Raw genomic sequence first — 25,112 nt, 5'->3', positions numbered from 1 at the left:
GTGTCCTGGGCTATCCTCTATCTGTGAGAGTTAGGGTGTCCTGGGCTATCCTCTATCTGTGAGAGTTAGGGTGTCCTGGGCTATCCTCTATCTGTGAGAGTTAGGGTGTCCTGGGCTATCCTCTATCTGTGAGAGTTAGGGTGTCCTGGGCTATCCTCTATCTGTGAGAGTTAGGGTGTCCTGGGCTATCCTCTATCTGTGAGAGTTAGGGTGTCCTGGGCTATCCTCTATCTGTGAGAGTTAGGGTGTCCTGGGCTATCCTCTATCTGTGAGAGTTAGGGTGTCCTGGGCTATCCTCTATCTGTGAGTTACAATGTATTTAGGGTTTGTATGTGACTGCTGTGGGAAGCTTGTTTGCTATAATTTCATAACAGTGCCACTCAAAGGATGTCAACTTGCTTCTGTTGATCAGCTGGCTTTTTTAGAAGTTGTTTATAACATTACTCATTGTGGCGTTTAAGTGAATAGCTAGAAATTGACATTTTTACATTGTTTTGTTTGTTTGTTGTTGTTGTTTGGGGGAGGGTTGTTTTTACCTATGATAGTTAGAGTACCTATGATATTGATACTGGCAAGTTTATTATTCACAATCAGTAAATCTTTTTTTAAAAAACACATCTGTTTTAATGGTGAAAATTTGGATCTGAATTGGGCTGCTAGTTTTAGGTCCCTGCAGAAATTAAACCCTCTACATTTGTCACTTGGTGGTCTTTGAGAATGTACTTACAAAACTTTGCATCTGTGAATCAGATTCACAATGAAGTAACACTGAGATTAGACAGAGATCTAGAGCTCCTTGTTAGAGGTCTGTTCACATCTTGATTGCAACTCAGCTTTGGAGTGCTCCAGTTCTTTTTAGGAGTAGTCATGAGTCTTCTTGCCATTTTTCCTGTCTTCCAGGGCCTGGGCCTGTGGACCCACCCATGCTGTTTGAGATCCATTCCAGAAATGCCACTGTCTCCTGGTCTCCACCGTCACATCCTAATGGCATCCTTACCAACTACAACATCTACCAGAATGGGGAGCTTGGCGCCAGTGTGCCTGCAACCAGCACCAGCCTTATTGTGTCAGGCCTTGGGCCCTACCAGAAGTACACGTTCCAGGTAGAGGCCTGCACGGAGGCCGGCTGCACCGCATCTGCTGAGTCCCACACTGTCCAGACCGCCCCAGCCCCTCCAGAGGGCGTGGTTGCCCCGCGTCTGTACTCGGACACACCCACCTCGGTGCTAGTGGCATGGACCCCACCACTGCATGCCAACGGGGAGCTGGAGAGCTACACGGTGGAGAGACGACCCAATGGGACCCAGCAGACCTCCATAGTGGCCACAGTGCTGCCCAACCGGACACTCACCTACCTGGATGGCTCAGTTGCTCTCAGCCCCTGGACAAGTTATGAATACAGGGTAGTAGCCAACACCAGGCAGGGTGGCTCTAACGGCAGCCAGTGGGAGAGGGTCACTACTCGGCCATCGCGACCCGCCAGGCTGCTGCCACCTGAGGTGCTGGTGCTGGGGCCGGAGTCGGTGCAGGTAGGGGGTTGGGCTTGGTCCACGGGTCAGGTTCAGTGCAGGTAGGGGGTTGCGCTTGGCTCTCTTTCATCTCAGTTCAGGTTATAATAATCCTAGGTTCAGCCCAATCCATATGAAAGGGTAGTATATTTACATTTACAAGAATTCTTTAAGTAACTGTGTGTGTGTGTGTGTGTGTGTGTGTGTGTGTGTGTGTGTGTGTGTGCATGATGAACAGAGAGGTTACCGTGACCCTGTGTTCTCCCCTCCTACATCTGCCAGGCCTGTACATGCTTCCTGTGTGCTGCGCCCCAGTAAGGTGCAAATAAGACCATGGTAGAAGAATTAAAGAATTAAAGCCATGGTAGGGCTGTAGTGTGTTTTCCCTCATTACCACACTTGGAGGAGAATACAGTTTCCATCATTATTTCAGTGACACCATCACTGTCTCCACTGCCATGTGAAGTCTTTAGGTCAACTCATGGCTGCTTCTGTTTGAACAATTCATTAGGACAAAATGGAAACCCTGTGAGTGTGCCCTTGGTATGCATTGGTAGGGTACATGTTCTCTGACTGCCTAACCCTCCCTTAGCTTTGATAAAGTACATAGAGCACAAATATTGATACAACTTGGAACATGTGTCTTATGGAAAAGGTCTGGCCCAAGCCAGTATCAGTGCCAACTCTTGATTCACTGAGTGCAGTGCTCCAGAGTCCCACGTAGCCAGCAGTGTTCTGCATGCTTTACAAACTGGATTCAAAGGACATTAGTGTAACTAAACAAGCTTTACAGCTTAGACACCACTGTGTACAAATCCGTCAACCCACACCCACGCATATATCGGTCTCCCCCCAAACCCCCCAGCCCCCCACCCCCGGGGGTGCCAGGAATCATGAACAAAAATGCTTACCACTTCCAACAGTAGAAAGCATTTGCATAAACTTGTGTGAATTATTCATTTCCCCTAACCCCAAGTTTATTTTATTTTAATGCTATTATTATTTCATTAGTTTGGGAACTGCTACATCTCCGCACGTAACTGGATGAGAGTTCTTACATATGTAGAAGCCCAAAACAGTTGTTCTGATTAGCATATGCTGAAGTTCATTAGTTCCTGTCAGGTCGTTTGGTGACTTAATGGCCTTTTATAGTATCTTCTGTTTCAACAGATCCTGATTTGTTTAATTTAGTGTTTTAATTACTTCCAGAGTTCCAGTATGAATAATTATGTAATGTAGACCCACATTTCTGTGCATTTTCAAGCTTGCCCATTTTCTGTGTCATCTGAACAGTGTGTAATGCCTCTCCGGAATGCTGACATATATCCACGCCATCGGGAACGCACGTCACATGCTCTGCTTCGATACAATTCCATCAGAATTTCGTTATCCCGCACCATGGCCTGGGACCTATTTTAAATGTAATGACGAGAGAAATATTCGCTTCCCGGGTCAAAGTCAGGGTGCGAACAGTTAAGCGTGCGTCATCATTTCCAGGAGCTCATCGATCTAAAAGTCGTACGTTCCTGTCCCTGGACTGGAGTCACGCCTACATCCAGCAGCGCTAAACAAGGCTGAGAGCTCTCAGCATAGGACACGGAGCAGTTAGTGTTAGTGCTCAGAGTGTAGTGCATAAAACCTCAATTTAGTCTTATTACACTATTAATAACGGTTTATAATTATGTTATAACATTATGTGCATTTTTGTGTTTTTCTAGTACTACTCAAAATTTCCTTTCACTGTAAAGTGCAATGGTGTTGAGATGTATGTATGTGTTTAATTGTAGGTGACGTGGGCGCCACCGCTGGTTGCCAACGGTGAGATTGAGGGCTACGAGATCCGCATGCCAGCCCCTCGCTTGTCTCACACAAACACCAGCCTGCTCAACCGCACAGTCACGGGCCTGGTGCCATACACAAACTACAGCGTAACCGTCCTTGCTTGCTCAGGGGGCGGGGGGTATGTGGGAGGCTGCACTGAGAGCCCGCCCACATCTGTCACTACTTTACCCACAATTCCACAGGGGGTGGCATCACTCTCAGTGGTTCCCATCAGTGAGTCTTTCCTGGCTGTGTCGTGGCAGCCACCAGCAAGGCCAAATGGACCCAACTTAAGGTAATTACATATTACCGTACTGAACACAGTTACGGTTGCAATTTTAAGAAAACAATTGAACAGGAACTGTCTAAATTGTTTATGAGGCCCAGTCAAGATTAACAGGGACACACATGACACTCCCCAGACCATACACGTGATCCTTTGGGCTTGAGTAGGTGATCTCTCCACAGGACTGTAGAGCAGCACAGCCAGTGCTGAGAAGACTTAACTGTCCTTTGTTATTTTGCATGGTGTAAGTTAGTCTGTTTTTGAGCTGATTAGGTGGTAAATAAATCTCTGTATTCGTGCCTGCCCATTAATATTCATGAGTCCTTTTTTACCCGCCGCAGCCTTGTTTGTTGAGCCAGGCTTATGAAGAGAACATTAAGCCCAGCTCTCGTGATTACAGGCAAAATTAGCATTGCTGTTGACAGAGTGCGAGCGTGGGGGGAGGGGGGGCACGAGGCGGGTCCGCGAGTGGCCCGCCCGATCCGGAGCGGAGCAGCCTCTGATGCGTGGGTGTCGCTTTTCCCGCCCCCACCCCGCCTCAGGTACGAGCTGCTGAGACGGAAAACGCGCCAGCCGCTGGCCCGCCGTCCCCCCGAAGATTTCAATCGCTGGCACCATGTTTACGCGGGAGGCAAATTGCTCCACGAAGATAAAGGCCTTAGCAGGTGAGATTACCGAAATGAGCTTTAACGCAAACGTTGCTGGTGTGTACAAACCTGGGGTTTTGTGCACCGATGCCATCTTTTTAATGCTGCTCAAAGATACATTAAACAAATATCCCAAAGAATTAAATAGTTTTTGCACTAATCTTTTGCTGGCACCTCGTGCGTGTGTGTGTGTGTGTGTGTGTGTGTGTGCGCGCGCGCATGTATGTGTGTTCACTTGCATGTGTGTTTTCGTGGCACACTCCAACACCACCATGTATTTCTCTTCTGGTGCTGTGCACTAAGTGATCACAGGCTGTACGCAGCACTTGCGCTGAGCTCCGTTCTGCCTGCCTCTCCCACCACTGCCAATAAGAAGCAAAAGCTCGTTGAGCCCCCTCCCTGTCTGGTCCTCTCCTGCTCCACCTCCCTGTGTCATGTTAGCATTTAGTGTCCCTGTATTTCATTCCATTTAATTCCATTGTATTAATTCCAATTATCTAATCTACATTTGCTAGCCAGTAATGGAGCAATCTCCTAAATTCTCATTAAAATGACTACTGTCATCTCTGACCATGTAGCCCTTTGTGGTTGTAGACTAAATGACAGATCCTATAAACTGAGTGTTTTGCAGATACACGTGGTATGAATACAAGTTGCTGGTGCACAATGACGTTGGCTATGCTTCAGGAGAGGTCACAGCAGGGATCACAAAGGCTGGCCTACCCCTCACCCCTCCAAATGTGTCCACTGTGACCCTCAACCACACTGCCATTCTGGTTAACTGGACCACACCCAGTAAGATCTCGCAAACCAGTTAGCTTTGTGATATTTCAAGGATCTTCTAAGCCCAGTCTGTACCTTATCTGTGATTTAAAAGCTATTAAATGAACATTACGTTGTAGTCTAGGATGTAAGATTGCAGATTAGCCCTTTCCACTTTTCTCTCTTTGCTTTGTTTGTGACTGATTGTAAGTCCCATTTTTATCACTGTGTATTTTTCTCTCTCTCCCCCATCCCATCACCACCTTGTTCCACCCCCACCCAAAACACCTCCATCCTCAGCTTTACAGGACCTCCAGGGAAAAGTGGAGCTCTATTTTCTTACAGTCAATTCCACCCAGGAAAGCCAGACGCTCAGTCTCGACCCTTCCATGACCTCTGCAGTGATCTCTGACCTCCAGCCCAACACTGAGTACACACTTTCTCTGACCGTGTCTAATGGGGCACACAATATCAGCAGCCCGGAGGTGATGTGCACCACACTGCATGGAGGTGAGTTTGGAAGAGACTGACTTAGCCTAGTTTTACTAGGTTTATTTTGCCTACCTGCTAATAAAAACCACCAGAGACCTCTTGAAATTTGGGGCTCATTCATTTTTCTCATTTGCTTGTGAATTTTATTTGCTTCATATTGAAAAAATAACCCAGATATCTTTGTTCCAGTGACCACTAGGCATGGACAATAATTCACTTTAAAATTAAATGAATAAAAAATTAACTAAAGGAGAAAAAACATATAATGATTAAAATGTTTATAAAATATAATTTTAAAAATAGTGTTGTTGTTTTGTTTTTGTTTTTTTGTACATTACATGTTGCAGGAGCTGATGTTAGCATGCAGGGTTTCTAATGCTAACTGGTAGCCTTGTGGTTCTGCTCCAAATCTACTATAACTTTATATGCATTACTATAAATTCCAAGGCCTGTATTGATTCACACACAGCGAGGGAAAATCAGAAAATCATCTTTGAAAGCATCAGCCGGGGAAACTGCAGCACATGTTGTGTGTTAGACTGCAGGGAAGTTTATCTGCTTCCTTGGCAAGTTGAAGGCAGTTGGTGTGGAGATTGTATTGGCTAATTATGGTCCTGCTGTCAGCACTTTGGACGTCCCCTGGTGATTTCCATCAGCCTGCCACCCTCGTACCACTTCACAGTCCTGCTCCCCGAGATAAAGGCAGCCCAGGCTGAGTCCTGGATTGATTAAATATTTCCTCTCCGTATTCTGGAGGCACTCAAGAAAAATTTGCGTTTTCCCCAAATTTTTTGATATCTTGACCTCTGTGTGGTGATCAATAGTCATTAAGTTGTCCCTCTCCCTGAAAAAGCAGTGATTCTCTGATAGCATAGGTCTTTCCTTCCCTCCTTCCCACTCTTACTCACACACACACACACACACACACACACCTCACAGGTAACCCCTCTTTGAGTTTGATTGAGCGTCACCTTCCGCCCGTAATCTTGTCAGAGCGGTGCTGAGTGATCTTCCCATTAGGTTCCAGTGTGGAGAAAAACAGCAAGCTGCCTTTTCCTTTCAGTGCCTCACAACATTCCCCTCACCTAATCCTATCCACATAATAAAAACCGCATTAAAAACATTAGAAAATCATTACCTCCCAAAGAAAAGTTCCAGGCCGTTTAGCTAAGCGCTTTCGCGGGTAATTTCATTATTTTATTGCCTAAAGGGCAGCCCGGCCTAACAACTACAGCTGAACTTACAGATCATGTTAAGGTGGCGGGTAATGTACATGTTAAGAGAGCCCTAATTAAAAGTGTGGCGGGATGCTGGGTGAAGTCTTGCGTCGGTGGTACTGGGGCAGAAAGAATGCGGAGAGGGAGGGGGATTGTGAGTGCCAGAGAGTGCAGGCGCTGGCATTAGCTACTCTGTAGTGCGGCTTATTCCCGTCTGTGAGCCGCAGAGTTTGTAATCGCGCTGATGACCCGGCTCTTTATTGATATCGTAATACCTTAATCAGCTCGTGCGGTTCATGGACTTGCACTTCATGGTGGCACCATGGAAACGAGTGACCTCATGGTTCTGGGGTGAGGTTTCCGTAAGCACAGTAGAGAAAATGTCATCATAACACAGTAGCACATGCATCACTTTAGTAAATTGTAACATGCTCTCTAAGAGGATCACTACCAAAAGATTTAGAAAAAACTAAATTTATGCTTTCAAAACAAATAAACAAACAACGGCAAGAAATCTGTCTTGTTTAGCAGTGTATGCAGCCTAGCAAGCCTCTTCCACTGTGTGTTCATTGGGATGACCAGGTTCATTCAGACATCCTATAATCATGTGAACTTTTGCTTTTCCCACATATTCAATAAATCACACTTTAAGCACTCTAGTGATCACCTCCACTGAAAACCACATTAGACTGGCAAATGAGTCTATTAGCATAATATCTACTCATTATTTTGCAGTTACCCCCATGTTATTTTGAATATTCCCATGCCTCAAATTACATATTAATGAATGTGCACTTTCTAAACATCTCCTACTCAACCAGCAAATGTGTTAAAGAGAAGAAAGGAACTTCCCACATTCCAGTATTGTCTAGTTACTTGAAAATGTGCACTCTTCAAACTTGCTGTGGAATATTTTACTCTGCACTCATTTGAACGTAGTGATGCTGATCTTTATACTATTACCTTTAAGTAGCAGTTGAACATATGTAGTGCAAAAAAATTACTAAACCTTGCAAGCTCAGGAACACAAGTAACTGAAGCTAGTACAGCCAACATACTAGATAGAAAGCTACATAAATACATAGAAAACAGTTTAATAATCATTTTCAATGAAGATGTAAGAAACCTACTCATAAATCACAGCCTGAGGACAAGGAGACTTTGAACTGCAGTTGTACAAGGCCAAACTAGTTAAAGTTGGAGATTGACTTTGGCACTATATTTTACATTTGAAGCATGCATTTCATGAAAAAGTCAACTTTAAAAAGTCTGTTACCGTGAAAAGGAAAAGAAAAATGAAAATATGTTGGATTCTTTCAGCAAGTACAGCTTGGTTCGTCTTTAAAGGTTGGACCTTCAACTAAAATGGACTAAAATTACCCTAAAATCTAAGGATCTGATCTTTGGCACTGTGACCACAGATCTAGGCACTTGTTCCCTGAATGTCAGTTACGTTTCAGGGCCTGCAGTTGGAGAAACTCCACTGATAAGATTATCTCACTGGAGTGAATGTGGAGCAGGGATCAGATTCAGGACTACTACACACCTCTACACACTGGTTTAACTCATCAGTTCCCACATCAGGCAGTGGTTTGTTCAAAGCCACGGCGTGGATGTGTGAGACCCTGCAGCCTCAGTTCTGTCCTGTCTTTAAGCTCTCTTCTACAAATTTTCTCTCCTTGAACCTTGTTCCTTTAGCACTGATCCATTTGTAATGTTGTAGTAAAAAAAGAGGCTGTAGTCCCACAGTGATGTTTGGTTGGGAAAATGTTTGCCTTTGCAGAGCGTGGAGGACGTGCAGACAAACAACACCACAAAGCAATGTGACAGACAAGAGGGAGCGAGGCATGGGAGGGAGAGTGTGTGTTTGTGTGGGTGGTCGGTAGGGGAAGTGCGGGGAGGAGGGGTGGGGTTGGGGGAGTTGGAGGGGGTGGCAAGGTGCTTTGTAGGATGCTGGGAAGCTCCAGTGTAGGCAGCAGGGAGAATCCCCCAGACTGGCCCAGTTAACCCCCCGCCCCAGCCGCTACACCCCCCCCACACCATGCTCCAGCAGGACTGATTCAATTTGCCCACAAACCGTCTACTGGGACCCTTGAACACACAGACACACCTACACACACACAACCATACTCACAGCATACAGACACGCACACAAATAGCACACACACACAGCAAACGTAGCACCTGCACGCACACACAGCGCTCGCGTGCACACACAGCGCTCGCGTGCACGCACACACACACACACACACACACACACACACACACACACACACACACACACACACACACACACACACGTAGCTAGCACTTTTCTCCCTAGTCTACTAGTGTTTTCCCACAGTACTGAACAAAACAGCTGTAAAGCTCACTAACACACAATGCGTATTCACATCATTGCACAGTACATACACAGGACATGCACAGCACATACACACAACATACAGAGGTTTTCAGCACATAGCTAAATACTGTGCAGATTTCAAATAATTTACTTTGTCATTAATAGCATATACATGCGCTTATTCCTCCACAGTGCAGTCAAAACTGTAATATACACACATTCTGTAAGTTTAGAAAATAAAGATGAGTGAACACCTCTGTGTCTCCTTACCCCTGCTGCATAACACGTCATAACACCTGGACTGGTAAGACACCAGAGCAAAAGCTGAAGCTTCAATGGAGGGGCCCCAATGGGCTCTGAGCAGCTGGGGACATCCCTCCCCACCCCAAACATCTGCAGCGTCTCCCAGAACAAAAACAGAAGTGTTGAAAAGGGGCTTCTGGAATGTCAATCTAATGTTACGCTGTAATATTGAACTCTGGGTTTTGTATTTGCTCACTCTAATGGTTCTTTTAAAATTTGTTTATGGCCAATTAAGCCATATTCAATGATGCCAGTTGCTCAGAACCTGGGCAACTAGCATGTTGCATCATTGAATTGCATGCTATATCATAATTGTGACAAATAATTGATTGATATCGCTATGTCTGTTATATTAGCTGATAATATGGTCCGGGATGTTATCGCCCACCCTTGTGTGTTCATACACAGCCCCACTGAGCACCAAGTAATGAATACTGTCACTCCGACTTTCCATTGCAGAGCCTGACGGGGTGTTCCCCCCGGAGGTAGTGATACTAAACAGCACGTCGGCAAGGGTGCTGTGGGCCGCCCCGCTGTTCCCGAACGGTGCAGTGATGCGGTACTCTGTCTACCTGGATGGCCAGTTCTACACTTCCACCGGCAACACCTCCGGATCCCTGTTGCTAGGCGGCCTCCTGCCTTTCACCATTTATGACGTGCAGGTGCATAGCGCCCTCGCGCAGGCCAGCTCGCACGCAGCGGGTTTGCTTGCCTGCGCTGGCTCACTGTCTCTTGCTGACTGAGTAATGTACTAAAATGTGTCAAACAAAAAAACGGGGGAAACACTAATAGAAGTCATTGGATAGGACCTTGGGTCAGAACAGCTGGTGCAGGTGGATGGGGGGAAAGGCTGTCTCATGCGTTGTTTTCCCGGGTGGGGGCGGTTAGGTGGAGGTGTGCACGGTGTACGCGTGTGTACTGAGCAACGGCACCAAGGTGACCACCGTGGAGAGCACGCCTGCAGAACTCACAGCACCTCACATCCAGGTGCTCAGCTCCAGGTGAGTTGAAGTTTGTGTGCGTGCTGGTAGGTGTGTGTGCCGGTATGTACAAACTTGGGGTTTTGTGTACTGATGCTATCTTTCTAATCTTGCTCAAAATAAATGTCCCAAGGAATTTAAATAGTATTTGTACTAATCTTTTGCTGGCACCTCATGTGTGAATGGGGTGTGTATCTGTGTGTGCACATTTGCTTCAAGCTATTGATGGCGTCCCAGTTCTTCCCCTTAAAAGAACACCAATTAAAAGAAACAGTTGTCACTTTTTTGATTGGGTAAAGTAGACAAAACCAATTAAACCATGACATCAACACCGGCCTTCTTTAATTTATGAAATAGATGCATTATTTACTGCTTAATGATCTGTTCCTTAATAAATGTGTCACAGGGTGAGCTTGTGTTTGTGTAGGCTGTGCAGTGAACACTGCAGTCTGGTGTAGGCACAGAAGCCCTGGGTCCTGTCATTTGTCGTAATCCACACCGTGAGTTCCTGGCCCTGCCATGTCATATCGCTGCTTTGCTGCACTTTCTCTCCCGGTAGAATACTAACGACTGATCGATTTGGCCTGACATGGCTGGCCACGGCCTACACATGCCCCAAACAGTTCATTTATTTGCTGCTCTAGATTTGCTAGAGTGGAGTTTAATCAATAGCTAATTCATTCATTCTGCCACTGGTGCCTGGTGGAAGTATTGGGTGAAGGAATCCTTGCCGTGGCTTAACGTTTTGATTGAAATATGACAAGTGCCACAACTGACGGCTTACCCGCTCCTGTCTGCAAATGTGGATTCTAGCTATTTCTCTCTATGAGGGGATTAACGGTCCGACTGCAGTGACCTGTTTAGTGATATAATGGCAGGACATTTGTCATAGTGATGCTGCTTCCTTTCTTTTAACCCTCACCCTCCCCAACTTTTCCTTAAGACAGTTCTTTTTTCCCCTTGGAGAAATCATAACCATCGGTGCTTTTTTACTTCTGTTTTACTTTCCTCTGTTGTAAAGACATGCGCTAATTTCCGAACGATTTGCTCAGCCGTTGCTTTCCCTGAATAAGGCCTGTGGGCTTTAAGCCATCAGGGGCCTTTGCTACCAATTAGCCCCTCGTGGGGGGAGGACGAGGAGCGGCAGGCAGGGAAGATAAGGGAAAAAAATTACGTCATTCCCACGTCTCAAATATGTGTCAGGAGATTCACCCAACACAAAGGGGAAGTATAAAAACACAGGGTGAGTTAGTTATAATCAGTTGGAAAGGTATCAGGGAAAAAAACAGAATAGAAACCAGCTTTGAATTTTCCTAAAGATTACAGTCAGATCCTTGATATGAGAGAGGGCTTTTTTTTTTTTTCCCTTTTTTTTAGCGACTGGTTATTTTCCCGTCTTGTCCGGGCGTTGCGTTTGTTCTCCGCGAGGTTACTCTAGCCCCTGAGGAGAAGCATTTCAAAGCGTTCTTCTCCTCACAGTGGCTGTGCACTTTTTTTTACACTCCATTTTACCACTGCTGTGTTAAAACGCAGCCGATGTGGCAGTAGTTGGAGGCATAACATGGAGGGACTGTCCACAGAACAGCACAGAGCCAAACCTCTCCCTTTTAAAGGGATCCTTCACACCAAAAGGCTAACAGTTAGCAGGGACTGGCTAGTACGAGCTGAACAGTGTGAAGTGGTCCCTGCTGGCAATGTTAGCAAAATGAGCATTTTAAATGAGGCTACGTGACGGAAACAGAGACTGTAAGCCTTCCTCTCTTCAAAAAGGGAAAAATGATCAGTGCTGACCAGTAAATTCTCTCTGTGTTGAAAGACAGCTCCTCTTGGCTTTTGAGAGGAGTGGGAAATCAATACCAGAAGTGCATCAAAAAAGGTCTGCTCATCCACCATAACTCACGGTGCAGTCCAGACACTACTGCTGTGTCACTGTGGCACCTCACCTTACCTACAAACCACGAATGTGACTAGCGAGTGTGACACCCGACTAATTTGTGCGTTGGTTCATTATATTACGGTGCTTTAATACCACTCTTTGGATGGACAAGAATATTTATGGATAGTGGATAAGAATGAGAACCAGTAGCAGGTGCTAATTGAAATATTCATTTCTAGGAAAGTCCTAGAAAATGTAATTATTTCTGGGGAAACACTAACTTTTGCAGAACTCTTTTTATTCTCATCTGATGCAGTTTTGGGTACATACAAGATTGAATGGCTTATGTAAGTTATGCATGCGCTTGTTACAGTGTCGCACAGTCTAGTAACTATAGCAATACCCTTGCAGTTCTGTCAGGCTGGAGTGGACATCACCTGGTCGACCCAACGGCATCTTGGGAGGCTATGACATCTATCGGAGGGCCCTTAAGTCTTGTGAGGAGCTCCAGACCAAGCAGGCTCTCCTTACCCAGACTCACTGCACATATCTGCAATGTGCTGCCCACCAGGACTTCTGTGGCAACTCCTGTTACGACCCAGAACAGCAGGTCACCGTGTGCCGCATCGCACTGCACTGGACTGGCTGTTTTCATTATGAGTACACATGTCGTGATTGGCTTTTGTTTTCATGGTTTTTTTTTTAATTTAGGGAAATGTTACCTTGTTTATCAAAAGACACCAAATATTCCAATATAATGGTTTAATCAGTGCAGGTTTTTATGTGCAGGTTTTTGACAGCTTACACCCATTTAAATTTAAATTTAGTTTCTTTTATGTTTGTCTTAGTATTTATCTTAAGGCCATGGTGATACACTAGGTTTAATATTAATTATTATAGTAGTTTACAAATTATTACTATGAAATATTAAAATTTATTTAAAACATTTAATTAAATGTTCAAATTTAGCAATGATCTGTGTAAAAAGTTCTGGTATTACATGTAGTCTACTATTAATTAGTAACAATAAAGAGCTTAATCAAATTAGGCAGTTATAGTTTGACAAAAATAGTCATTTTCACTGGAGATTTTGAGATTGCGTTCTCCACGTTGTTAATGGTCTGACGCTAACCTTTAAGTGGAAGAGAACAGAGTACCGGCCAGGCGTGTTGCTGTTGAAGCGCAAAGCTTTCGTCTGCACAATTGTTTTCAGTAAATAGATTAACTTGTCTCCCGCAATTGCTGCAGTCCTGATGTTATTGAACAGGCGCCAGCTTGGCAAGTGCAAGCAGGCCATACGTCTCCCCTGGCTCCGAGTCAGACAGTAATGCTCCGGAGACCTGGCCACAAAGAGCCCAGTTCGGGGGAAGGCGCGTGCACGCCCCCTTCCACATCAGCCCCGGAACGGAGATGATTCGCCGGGTGTCAGCGAGCCGGTGTGACAGAGCCATCTGCTAATATCGCCCTGCGGCACAGGGCTGGTGCCAGTGCGTCGCAGTAGCCAGGTTTTGGTTTGTTTGTTTTCGTTTTCTTTGTTTTTGTTTGTGTTACAGTAACAGTACTAGCCACAGAGCATAATTGCACAGATCTAACTATTTTGTTAGTGCCTTTCATTGTTGCTGTGTGCCACCAGCCATACGTGTACTCGATCAATTAACTGCCTTTAAGATTGCATATTGTTTGTTGTGAACTGTTCTGGTTGGAAACAGTTTCCCCTCTCTCACCCGTCTCCCTGTCGTCTCGGGGCACGTCCTTACGTGATGTCCCCTGCCCTGGAGCAGAGCCAAAAGCTAAGGACAATGTCAGCAGCTCACAGAAAACAGATTTTTCAGGCTCCACCAGGGCGCGGTCCCGCCGCTGTAGGAAATATCTATCTTGGCCTGATTTCTTGCCAGAATAGACAGTGGAGTCAGGGCTAAATATAGCAGCAGCTTGGCGTCAGGAGCAGAAAGACGAGCAGCCGCAGGCCCGGACTGCTTCCCGGACCCACGTGGGTCTGCGTGGGGCTCCTGTGAGGCCAGGGCATTGCCAGCTCTTAACTTCCTAATTGCCTTGAACGGAAGGGAACTTTTTTTAGTGCGTTCAGATGAGCGTGCAGGTGGACAGTAGCAAGTCTCTCTCTGCTAATGTGAGGCATGCATCACTCTGGTACTCTGTTGGCTCTTTGTGCCTTGTGTGATGTTGCGTCTGTCTTCTTCATGCAGGTATGTTGTGGGGGGACCGCGCACAACCTCAGAGAGCTGCATGGCTGTTGCGGCGAGCAGTATCTGCTGGTGGCCAATGCCTCCGTTAGCGTCTGCTGTGGTGGGCAGCTCCTCCACCCTCTGCCTCTGCACCAGTGCTGTGGGGAATACTACGTTGCCATCTCCCCAGGTACGCACTGCCTCACCTCCTCCTACCGCTCCGGACTCTCCCGTCCCGCTCCCGCGGCCGGCGGAGGCCCGGGGCCAGTCTGCCCACTGCTGTGATCTCTCCCCCGCCCTCCCGTCTGCAGGCGAGGTGTGCTGTCCGGACCGTGGCCAGCGGCGGGTGTCCGTGGGGCCGGGCGACTCGTGCTGTGGGACGTGGCCTTTCTCCTCATCGACGGGTCAGGTGTGCTGCAGCGGTTCCCTCCACGACGGCTTCTCGTCGCAGTGCTGCGGGGGACAACTGGTGAGCAGAGACGCCGTGTGCTGCGGAGACGCTGGCCGAGGGACCGCGTACTCTCCCACCCCAGGCAAGGCTCCTCCTCTTCACGCGTTCCTCTGCGTCCCCTATCTGCTGCAGAGAGCAGACATACCCTCCGTTCACTTTGAGCGGCGGCCCTAGCAGGCTGTGAGAACATTATGTGGGCCAAAGTAGAACTTCCCACTGGCTTAGTTCTAGCCTCAGTCCTTCGCGACTTTCGAATGACACTGTGGCGGAGTGTCAGAGGAGCTGAACCCTCGTGGGGTCACCCTGCACCCCTTCCATTCCACACACACACACACACACACCACTAAAGCTGGCACCTGGGCACAGATGGGCTGGACGGGCACTGGCCCCTGGTGTCAGCCATCTTTGTCAGGCTGGATGATGGAGCTGTGCGCATCCGGTTGCCGACCAGAACCGTGCCAAGACCGCAGCAGGCTCCCAGGATGCAACAGAAATAATGGCCACCATGAGGTCAGTGGTATCAGTGTATTCATCATACTAAGCCTCTCTTCCAGTCCCTTTCCCTGTACCTCCGGGACAGGCTCCAGTCATCATTTTCTGCTTTTGGTTAATCATCGCATGCTCCATGTGCGATTATTTTAGCCCTGCTTTTTTTTTTTTTCTTTTTTAAACTCTAATCTGTCCCCAACCTGTACCAAGTGCACAGGAATGTCTCCGTGCTAATGTTACAGCCATTTCCCCTCACTGCTAGTCCTCAAACCAAGCTCCTCTGTGGCCACTCCCTCACGCCGACTCCAGTACGAGCTCGTGTGTCTGCGAGAATTCCCCTCGACCCTTCTCCTTTCAGTTCATCTTTCCGAAATAAGGCGGATGAAAAAGCCATCCTTCATTAAGGCGGTGGCATCCTGGAGAGAGCATATGTTATGATGGATAGTGCCGTTAGGACAACTAAAGGCCATTTGCCCGCTAGGTTGGCCAGCGGCGCGGGCATCCATGGGTTCACGCCGCGTTCTGCTGCCGACCCTCCCAGCCGGCTCCTTTACCGAATGAGCTACTTAACCTTGATAAAGACACTCGCACTCCCTCAAGACTTCATTTTCCTTACCAGAGGTAGTTGGGCACTGCTGTGGCAAAATTAGCTAACAGCCTATTAATGTTCAGCATCTGCTGAGGTGCTGATGCAGCCTGGTCAGCCCAAATTTCAGACGTCGCATAAGAAGTACTGAAAGTCAGAATACATTATTAGTTGCAGGGGGAATTCCTGTATCACTAAATTAATATACTTGAGTACACTAGTTAATATCCTCCCTCTGGGGATTTTCTGGCACACTCGTAGCAGCAGATATTTAAGGAGTCAAGACTGGTTTGCACTTTGCTGGCACTGCATTCTTCACGGTTGTCCTAAGCCAAAAGTTCACATCGTTCCAAAGCGCAGTGGCATTGGGTAGAGGCATCACGCACTTCTCCAGATTGGGAGAATGGAATCCCGGGACTTTTTTTTTTTTTTTTCCCGAGGATGTCCTGCCGAGCTCCAGCTGATGGCAGAAGGAAATGTGATTACTGTGTCCCCAAAGTGCCATCTATCACACATTACCCTCCATCCTGTCAGGACCCATGGCATGGCAGCAGGGGGAGACAGAATTGTAAGAGACAGCTATCAGCTGTTTGAAAAACTGCCCCGAGACCATAACATGTCGCTAAGGCCAATAAAGATGTCATCGTTTAAAAAAAAGAAATGGAATCAAATGGCAAAATACTATTAACTGTGACACTTAATGGGAACAAAAGAATGAGTGAGACTCATTTAGTGTATGATTATTAAAATAACTTTTAAAAAATCATCATGAGCAGATGGCAGGGACTTTAGACTGCTATAATGTGAGGATTTTTTAAAGTTTCTTAATGGAGATTAAAGTTAGAATTAGGCACAGACAGAAATCCTGGCGAATACTCTTTGAATTAGCCATCCCATCGGTGCTGTTTAAAGTTTGTGTTGGATTATAGGGGCTTCCCTGTGTTTGTTGCTCACACTCTTTCAGGAGGCTCAGTTTGTGTCTGTCTGTGTACAGAGCTCTCCTTGAAAGCACCGCACCCAAATCAAACACTCAAGGTTAAATCGGAATATTTTGCACTGTTTAAGTGTTAAAAGCTTTGCGGCCAGGAGGGAGAGTTGGGCTGTGTACACGCGTGTCTGTGTGTGTGTGTGTCTGTGTGTGTGTGTGTGTGTGTCTGTGTGTGTGTGTGTGTGTGTGTGTGTGTGTGTGCTCGCGCGCTCGCGTGCAAATAAGTGACAGCATGTGCATGCGACAGCTATTGTGAGCATAACGGTGGCTCGGGAAAATAGCTGTGATGTCAAAAAAAAAAGGTGTTATAATCAAATATGTTCTCAAGGACACATTGACCATTTACTGGTGGGAATGAAGGTAATGGTTAAACATTTTGCTGTCGGAGATGAGCTGCAGCCTTCGTTACAGCAGGAGCATTTAATCATAAGTCATATGTCCTCTCATTGTTCTGCCAGAACGGCTTCCTCACAAATGCCAGGCCGGCGGAGCGTTCCAAGCGCCCGCGCCCACATCTCTTCACGGAGATGGAGCGCAGAGCAAACGAATCGAGACACGCACACGGTACCCGGCTTTTCCGCGAAGTTCCTTTAGTCCCCACTAATATCCTTGGACCGTTACCGCGTCGTAGTGCAAGAGCCATGAGCAGAACGCCTTACTTGCTACTGGCAAAAGAGAAACGGTTTGTCTAACCAACGTGCAGACACAGACTTCAGGCAGACAGTGAAGAGGATGAGTGCAGGATGAAAAGTGGGGAAGAGGTGCTTGTGCCGGAAGGTTGCAGGGTGACTGATGCAGGGTCTTCAGCGACAAGTCATGGGGTTGTAAGATCTCCTTTAGCAGCAAGCTGCACATGGGATCGCCACAGGTCATCTGCCCGCTTGGCGCTCTGTGCAGTTAGGTTGTCCTCTGGCTGCTTTCTGTCAGAACACCACAGATTTTCAGAGCCTCCATGAAGACCTTTGGTATAATCACACGTGAGGCTACATGATAACGCACAGAGACTCGCATGGCGCAATCATCCCCAGGCTTTTATATTCACATCGTGTCGGCCAAGGTTCTCATCACAGGTGGGCTTTGGGATCTGATTCATCAGAAGTTAGCCAGTTTTATGATTTCTGCTGTTGCTCTTCGGCGTTGAGAGTTTTATGTGAACAACTGTGCGCCGTAATCACTGTATTTTCAGCAGAAAGCACATTAACAGCACAGAATCTGCCTTCTGGCTTTGTCTGGTTTTTTTTGCTCCCATCTCTCAAATCCCCCACAGAGTGGTGAAACCAGTTCCTGCTACCCAAGCACTTTCTGCCAGCCGCATCTGTTAATGCAGCCAGTTGATAAAATACATATTGCCAAAGACACAGGGACAGGGACCATGTGGGATCTGATTTGGCGGAAGAAAGTCAATTTAATGTAATTTCTCCTCATGGCTCCCACAGGAGGTCCAAGTATAAATAAATGAATAAAAATACACCAGTGGACCAATGCTATATTTTTAAAGCTGTCATTTGATACCTTTGTCAGAGTTTTTTTTCCTTTCTTCCCCCCCCCCCTCCCCTTTTACCGGGGGCTATAAAGGCAGCGGAGTCCTTGTGTGCTCTCTGATCATGACTTTGAAAAATGTGTCTGGCTGTGGCGCTAATATATTCAGCTAGTTAAAAAAAGTGCTTTCGTTTGTTCCAAGGTTCCGTTTTAGTATCCAAAGGCTCATGTAAGCCACAGCACACATTTTTATCAGTTGTTCATTGCAGGCTAAATATTTACTTATCATTAAACGAACGAACCTTAATGCAGGGGGCCTAAGCACCTTATGTTCGCCACGTTCACTCACACTCTAATGAATGTATGCAAATCCATCATAAATCTGAAGATTAGCAGAATCATTTTGTGGTGCTCCGGGAAAAGAGGAAGTAATGGAGGGAGCGCCATGGTGACGGGTTGCCGGTGTGCCCCCTGCGCACATGTCCCGCTCCCAGCCAGTTCTTCCGCTTTTGATACCGAGACAAAGGGGAAGTGATGAAGAAGGGCAAATTGTTTTATCTGACAGGCCAAGGTCAAGGCTGCACAGCAATCAAAAGGGAGCATGCCGATCTGAAGGGGTCACCGTGTTAAAGTTCATGGCACCTTTCGTAAAGTATCATGAAAAATGCAGCGGGGTAAAGGATGGGGCAAGGGGTGGGGGTGGGGGGGGTGGGGGGTGGCAGAGCTATTTTGGAAAAATTGTTGAGCTGTTTATTTGCAAGTCATTGGAGCTGAAGTAATGCACCATGGGAATTGCCACTGAACACAGTGCTGCAACATCTGTTGTCCCTAAGTGAGTTAGTGCACGTCACACATCTTTATGCCACCAAAGAGCTGTGATGGATGCAGCTCTCTCGAAAAGCCTTGCGTAAAAATCTGCTCCGCCATTTTGGCCGTTAAGTGAGATTGCTATTTAAATTAATGGCGCTGTCACAGTTTATCTGTGCAAAGAATGAACGCTGATTAGGGTATTAAACAATTAGCAATTTGTCATACTGGAGGTTGATGGTAATTACAGTACCAATGGTTTACCCAAGGAAATAAACCAGGAGTCTCTTCCAGTTAGAGGGACATCAAAACTGGGTGTTGTCTGAAGTTGCTTTTTTATGCTGATCTAAATCCAGCTCAACTCTTATGGTTATGGCTTTGTAGGTGGTGAAGACTGATTTAAGATCAGTGTAAAGGCCTGCCTGCTGTCTGGAGTGTTAAGCTGCTTGTATAGCTTGTTTTCATGGCAGTATTTCAGGTGCTACTGGGCATAGCATGTAAGAAGCATTGCAAAGACCTATCTTGGAAGCTGTAGTGAAATATTACATGATGAACAGAAAGTAATGGCTGTGAACTTTACTTGAAAACATAATTTACTTTTAGTTTCCAGTTCTCCTATCTTGACTGTGGAGCGAGTATGTTAACTCGGGTTTAATTATTTAATGTCTTTAAGATGAATTAACGATTTGCATAATACGGTATACTTTACTCAATTAGAAATTGCATGATGTCATTTCCACAGCAGGTAAAGTTCCAATCATGTTTTCCAGCACAGCTGTTCAAAGGAGACAAGAAAAGATAAGTTATTGATCAGTTAATCCTACATATAATTCAAAACTCTTAATAAGTCCTACACCTTCCGCGGTGCAAGTTAGTCCAGGAGTAGAGGTAATGTGCATCACTGATGGTCCTGTTAAGGACTGCCGTGACAGAAGAGGCACGTTTGCGTCATGGCCGTAACATCCCATGCAATGGGCTGAGTGGGCGGGGCTCTCCTCTGCAGCTGCCTGAGCTTTTACGGATAATGGGAGGCTACACAGGGCAAAGCGTCTGAGGAGGCGACGGCTGACAGAAGGAAGCGTCGACTCTCTGGGTTTACCTCCTCTGATCATGTTGCGTCTCCCGCCGCCGCTCACAGTCTGGCTGGCCAGGCTCGCCAGGCTGAGGCAAGGGCTTCGGGGGTTTCCATCCATTACAAACAGGGCAGAACAAATGTAAGTTCAGCTGCTGTATGAGAAGGAAGTTCCAATGACTACTTTTTCCAGCAGTACAGTCTCCAGACACTCCCACAACCACTATTTTGGTGTATAGTAGGTCCCATTTGAATACAGTAATGACGATGCTGGGTAGTTAAGCCATATTCACATAAAAATAAAACCAGTGAATTTCAAACATTGTCGGGGTGTGTGTGTGTGTGTGTGTGTGTGTGTGTGTGTGTGTATTTTCTCCGAGGAGCAGGAATGGCATGCTGTGGAGAGCAGTACATCAACACATCCTTTTCACTGTGCTGTGGCGGCCCAGGGCCTGAGGCACGAGCACACGTGCTGGGAGACAGTGGCGAGGCTCTCACGTGTTGCCGGAGCAAGCTGATCCCGCTAGGCCAGCAGTGCTGCAACGGCGTGGGCTTCTCGCCACACACGGCCACGTGCGCCGACAGGGCCCCCCGTGGTCTCCTCATCCCGGTAACCCGTACTCCACACCGTGCTCCACACCTGCTGCTTCAAGCCTGTAGCTTAAGAGACGTCCTCTCTCAAGCGCCCTTTGCTCCATGACGAACAACTTGGGTTGATTAGCTGATTCAAAGAATCATTAGCCAAACAGGACAGTGTTATGGTTCTACTTTATAAAACAGACTTACTGTTAAAAAGTACTGTTAAAGGTAAAACATTGTTAAAGGTGAATGAATATTAATGGAGACAAAGAGTTTTCTAAATCCTAACGCAGACCTAAGATGAATGAGAAAATATTCCTGTACTGATATCTGTGAATGGAAAGATATACTTATACTGTTTAGAAAAGGAACAGTTTGTTAGATTTAAGACTCAGTTTTGCTTTGAAATCATACTGAATGCTTTTGAACTGAATGCTGCTTGGGAACCCGGTTAAATCTGTCTATAGAATGATAAGCCCCTTAGTGTCTAAAGATCATGATAATCATGTTAAAAAATAATGCTGGAATTGTTAATAACTCAGAACATTTTAAAGATGATGGGGAAAGCTAGGACCTGTTTGCACGATGGTGACCCTGCTAGCGTCTCAGTGTTATTAGCCGCGTTCGCGGTCTTGGGCTGTAGTTTTGCTTTAAGTTGCCTCAGCGTGCAGCGCAGGTATAAAGTATGAGGCAGAGAGCTATGATGTATGCGCTTCTCTCGTCAGGACGCAGGGGCCCCTGCTCCCGCTCCATTAATCAGATTTGCTTGCTGTAACACGGGCGCATACTGCACGCAGCTTGAGCCCGGCTGCCTGAGAGAGCGAGCGCGAGGAAAAGCAAACCAGGGTGGCGGCCATTAACTTGTAATTATGTCATTAAGGGGCATCCACGCTATTCATTGAGGCATAGGGCTCTGCGCGCACCTGCGGGTTGGGCTAGTCTGACACCCAACAGTCCTGTGATGACTGGTGTCACTAATGACTGTGCGTGTGCACCTGCATGTCTGTGTGCGTTTGTGCATGTCTTGTAGGAAAAATGCCGTCCTAGTGCCCTCTGTCCCGTGGATGCATCTTTGAGGGCGTACTGCGGTTTGTGTGACTTTGACCCCACTCTGTTCACCTGTACCTGGGTCCTGAGCGAGCAGGGGAAACCTCCAGCCACACCCACCCCCTCTGCCTCTCCTCAGAGGCCGCCGCCCACCACGTCTGGCACACTTCAGTTGCCACAGCTGTCTAACACAACTCACAGCCAGCTCTGCCCGACTGCTGACAAACTTGTCTACAGCGGCATGGCAGACACATACATTTTTACAGGTATGCTTAAAAAAAAACTTAGCTGAGGTATATGTACAGTTAAGCCCAAATGTATTCATATACATACAAAATTTAGAGTTAAATTTGATTTAAACAATTGGTTTCTTCTTACTGGAAATCACATAAACAAGTGACAGAAGTTGTAAAATGTGCAGGAGATGTTAATGATACATTCTTATAATTATTTTTATGCTTTTGAGGACCTCGGTTTGTGCACTATAGCTGCTCACAAGATGGGGAAAGGCATAGCCAAGTGTCTTCAAGTACAAGTGGCCACAATGCCGAGATCTACACTGTGAAAAATCTCAAAGGGCACGTTAGGATGCCAAAGGTTCCACATGTGCTGGCAGGAATGGTAGTGCGAGAGGCCAAGAGAAGTCCAAGGATCACCAGCAAGGCCATCCTGATGAATCTGAGCAATTCTTCTACCAACATGTCAAGGCAGACACTCCAGTAGACACTGCACAAGGCTGGTCTCTCTGGACGGCAACCAAGAAGGACTTCATTCCTCCAAGACACAAAGCTTGCTTAGCCTTTTTGAAAGGAGTAACCTAGACAAAGAAGAAATCTTTTGCTCATCAGTCCTGTGGTTGGATAAAACAAAAATGGGGTTGTTATGACACAGAAGTGAGGCTTTCATTTGGTGAAAGAAAGAAGATGCAGTCAATCCCAAAACCACCATCCCCACAGTCAAGCATGGTGGTGGGAATGTAACGCATGGGGCGGTGGTTCAACCAATGGGCCAGGCAACCTTGTACAGGAAATGACATCATGAGAAAAGAGGACTACATTAAGATTCTGGAGGAACATCAGGCAGTCCGCAGAAGAACTTGGCCTTGGGCATCACAGAGCCTTCCAACAGAAACGTCCAGCCAAAATTCTGAAGGCATGGTTGACAGAGAAAAGTATCCGTATTTTGGAGTTTCACAGCCAGAGTCCAGACCGGAATCCCATTGAGAATCTGTATAGCGAACTAAAAACCAGCGTGATGGCAAGGAGGCATTCCAACCTCAAAGACCTGGAGAACGTCACAAAAGAGGTGTCCATTTGATTCCTGTGATGGCAAATAAAGGCTTTGTCATTTATTAATGAGAAAAGGGATGGATAATATTACACATGACATGTTTCGTATAAATGTAAAAACAAACATATAAATAGTTAATTTTTTGTCACAAAGTCATGCCATCTTTCATGTCACTTCCAGCCAGAAGAAGCTTATTACGCAAATAAAAATTCACTAAAGATCAAAATTTGAAATGGGTATTCTTAACTGTATGCATGTATGTATTTATTTATGTATGTATGTGTTATCTGGAATCTTCTTTGTGAGAGAGAGAGAGAGAAGAGAGAGAGAGAGAGAGAGAGAGAGAGAGAGAGAGAAACAAGTTCCATAGCAGTTTAAATGGGGGGGGGGAGTGTGTGCAAATGTGTTTTAATTGAAGTGTGAGCGTGTTGTGATTACAGTGTGCTTCCACTGAATCACTGTGATTTTAAGCCCTGTTCTGCTGAGGAAACGCCTGTGTTTCAGGCCTCTTTTCCCCAGAGGAGATCATCAGTGATTATTAATCATCCCAAGACCTGCCGCTTGCTCCGTCTACCTGCCGTTTCAAATCAAGATTCTGGCCGGCGGTTGGAACTGGCCGCATGGCTCTCGCGTCTACTCGTCTGGCGCGACTCGCCTTTTTCTCTGCGTTATTTATTTGGTTAGTTGCATCTGTTTAATCAAGACTAATGCAGGAGTTGAGGGGGGCAGGCTGGCGCGAGGAGACTGATTCTAGTCAGCGCTGTGCTGCCATCTGGGCCAGGGCGTCTGAAGCTGTCGCCGCCCGCGTGCCTCCACGTGTTCCCCGCGCTACCTGCTCACTGCCCCCTACTCATCGCTACGTGCTCACGCCTCCGTACCCGCATCCCCATACTCACCCCCTCCTGCCGAGACCAGATCCCCCCACCCTAGTCTTGCTCTCCGGCACTCCTAGCTCTGTGCTTTTCCCTGTTCTGAATTTTTGTGTTGGCCAAACCTGCCACTTACTGCGAATTTTATTACACAAACTGTTATTTGACTGCAACTGCGTGCTGTTCTTGTCATTCGGAAAGCGACTGCCAGCACCGAAGCAGAAGCCCTGGGATAGCGGTGAGGGTGACCAGCCTCTAAAGCGAGCAATATGTGCTTTTACTGTGCTGCTCGCAGCTCATTCTGGATGGGTCAGGCTGCTGTTTTGAGACTTTAATATGATCAGTGCTGAATATTGCCCCGCACTTTCGGGAGAAGCTTCGCTGCAAGCACGGTGTTCTGTACTCCTGGCGCAAGCGACCAGGGCCAGACCTGCACCGCGGGCTCCACAAAAGCCGTCTCTGTGATTTACGCCCACGACTCCCCATACGCCGCGCACACACGTTTACAACAAACTGCTGTTGCATCGATAAAGAAAAACATTGCAATAAACAGGGAGGTCCCCGGCCACTCTTCAAAGCCAAGCCTTGTTTTAGTGTGGAGAGGCATCATAAAGGGTCCCGTAGCACATATGGTCACAATCCAGTGCTGCCTCGCTAAAATGGATTATTAGTGTGTATGTGCATGTGTGCATGTTTTTATGTTTATTTGATCTTCTGGGATGTGTGTGTGTGTGTGTGTGTGTGTGTGTGTGTGTGTGTGTGTGTGTGTGTGTGTGTGTGTGTGTGTGTGTGTGTGAGAGAGACAGAGAGAAAATTTTACCACCTTTTCCATGCTGATGTGTTTCTTTATACAGACCCAGACCTGGAGCCCTTCACCCACTACGAGTACAGGATCAGGGCATGGAGTAGGCATGGCCATGTCTTTAGTCCCTCCTCCTGGATCACCACTAAAGAGGCCAAGCCCCAAGGGGTCTCACCCCCCAACTGGAGCCGCGTGGGTGTCCGCGACGACATCATCCAGCTCGACTGGTCCCCA

The 25,112-nt window shown here is 46.8% G+C and overlaps 1 protein-coding gene across 14 annotated transcripts in view; it reads left to right on the top strand.

The window, feature by feature from the left end:
- Window positions 1-25,112, top strand: part of ush2a (Usher syndrome 2A (autosomal recessive, mild)) — a 180,444-nt gene that overhangs the window by 106,362 nt on the left and 48,970 nt on the right. For 13 of the 14 annotated variants that reach the window (XM_081721818.1, XM_081721817.1, XM_081721819.1 and 10 more), the window contains 13 exons: window positions 901-1,529; window positions 3,296-3,624; window positions 4,158-4,280; window positions 4,894-5,057; window positions 5,325-5,534; window positions 9,840-10,042; window positions 10,269-10,381; window positions 12,648-12,846; window positions 14,441-14,609; window positions 14,731-14,952; window positions 20,678-20,901; window positions 21,901-22,183; window positions 24,931-25,112. The exon at window positions 24,931-25,112 is cut by the window's right edge and continues 16 nt beyond it. In XM_081721818.1, the coding sequence (XP_081577944.1) occupies window positions 901-1,529; window positions 3,296-3,624; window positions 4,158-4,280; window positions 4,894-5,057; window positions 5,325-5,534; window positions 9,840-10,042; window positions 10,269-10,381; window positions 12,648-12,846; window positions 14,441-14,609; window positions 14,731-14,952; window positions 20,678-20,901; window positions 21,901-22,183; window positions 24,931-25,112 (3,050 nt within the window). The remainder of the gene's footprint in view (window positions 1-900; window positions 1,530-3,295; window positions 3,625-4,157; window positions 4,281-4,893; window positions 5,058-5,324; window positions 5,535-9,839; window positions 10,043-10,268; window positions 10,382-12,647; window positions 12,847-14,440; window positions 14,610-14,730; window positions 14,953-20,677; window positions 20,902-21,900; window positions 22,184-24,930) is intronic. The other variant, XM_081721825.1, reaches the window with a different exon arrangement.

This window comes from Electrophorus electricus, chromosome 10, assembly GCF_041902795.1.
Source record: "Electrophorus electricus isolate QZ-2024a chromosome 10, ASM4190279v1, whole genome shotgun sequence".
Taxonomy (NCBI): Eukaryota; Metazoa; Chordata; class Actinopteri; order Gymnotiformes; family Gymnotidae; genus Electrophorus; species Electrophorus electricus.
This window is presented reverse-complemented; position numbering and strand designations above follow the sequence as displayed.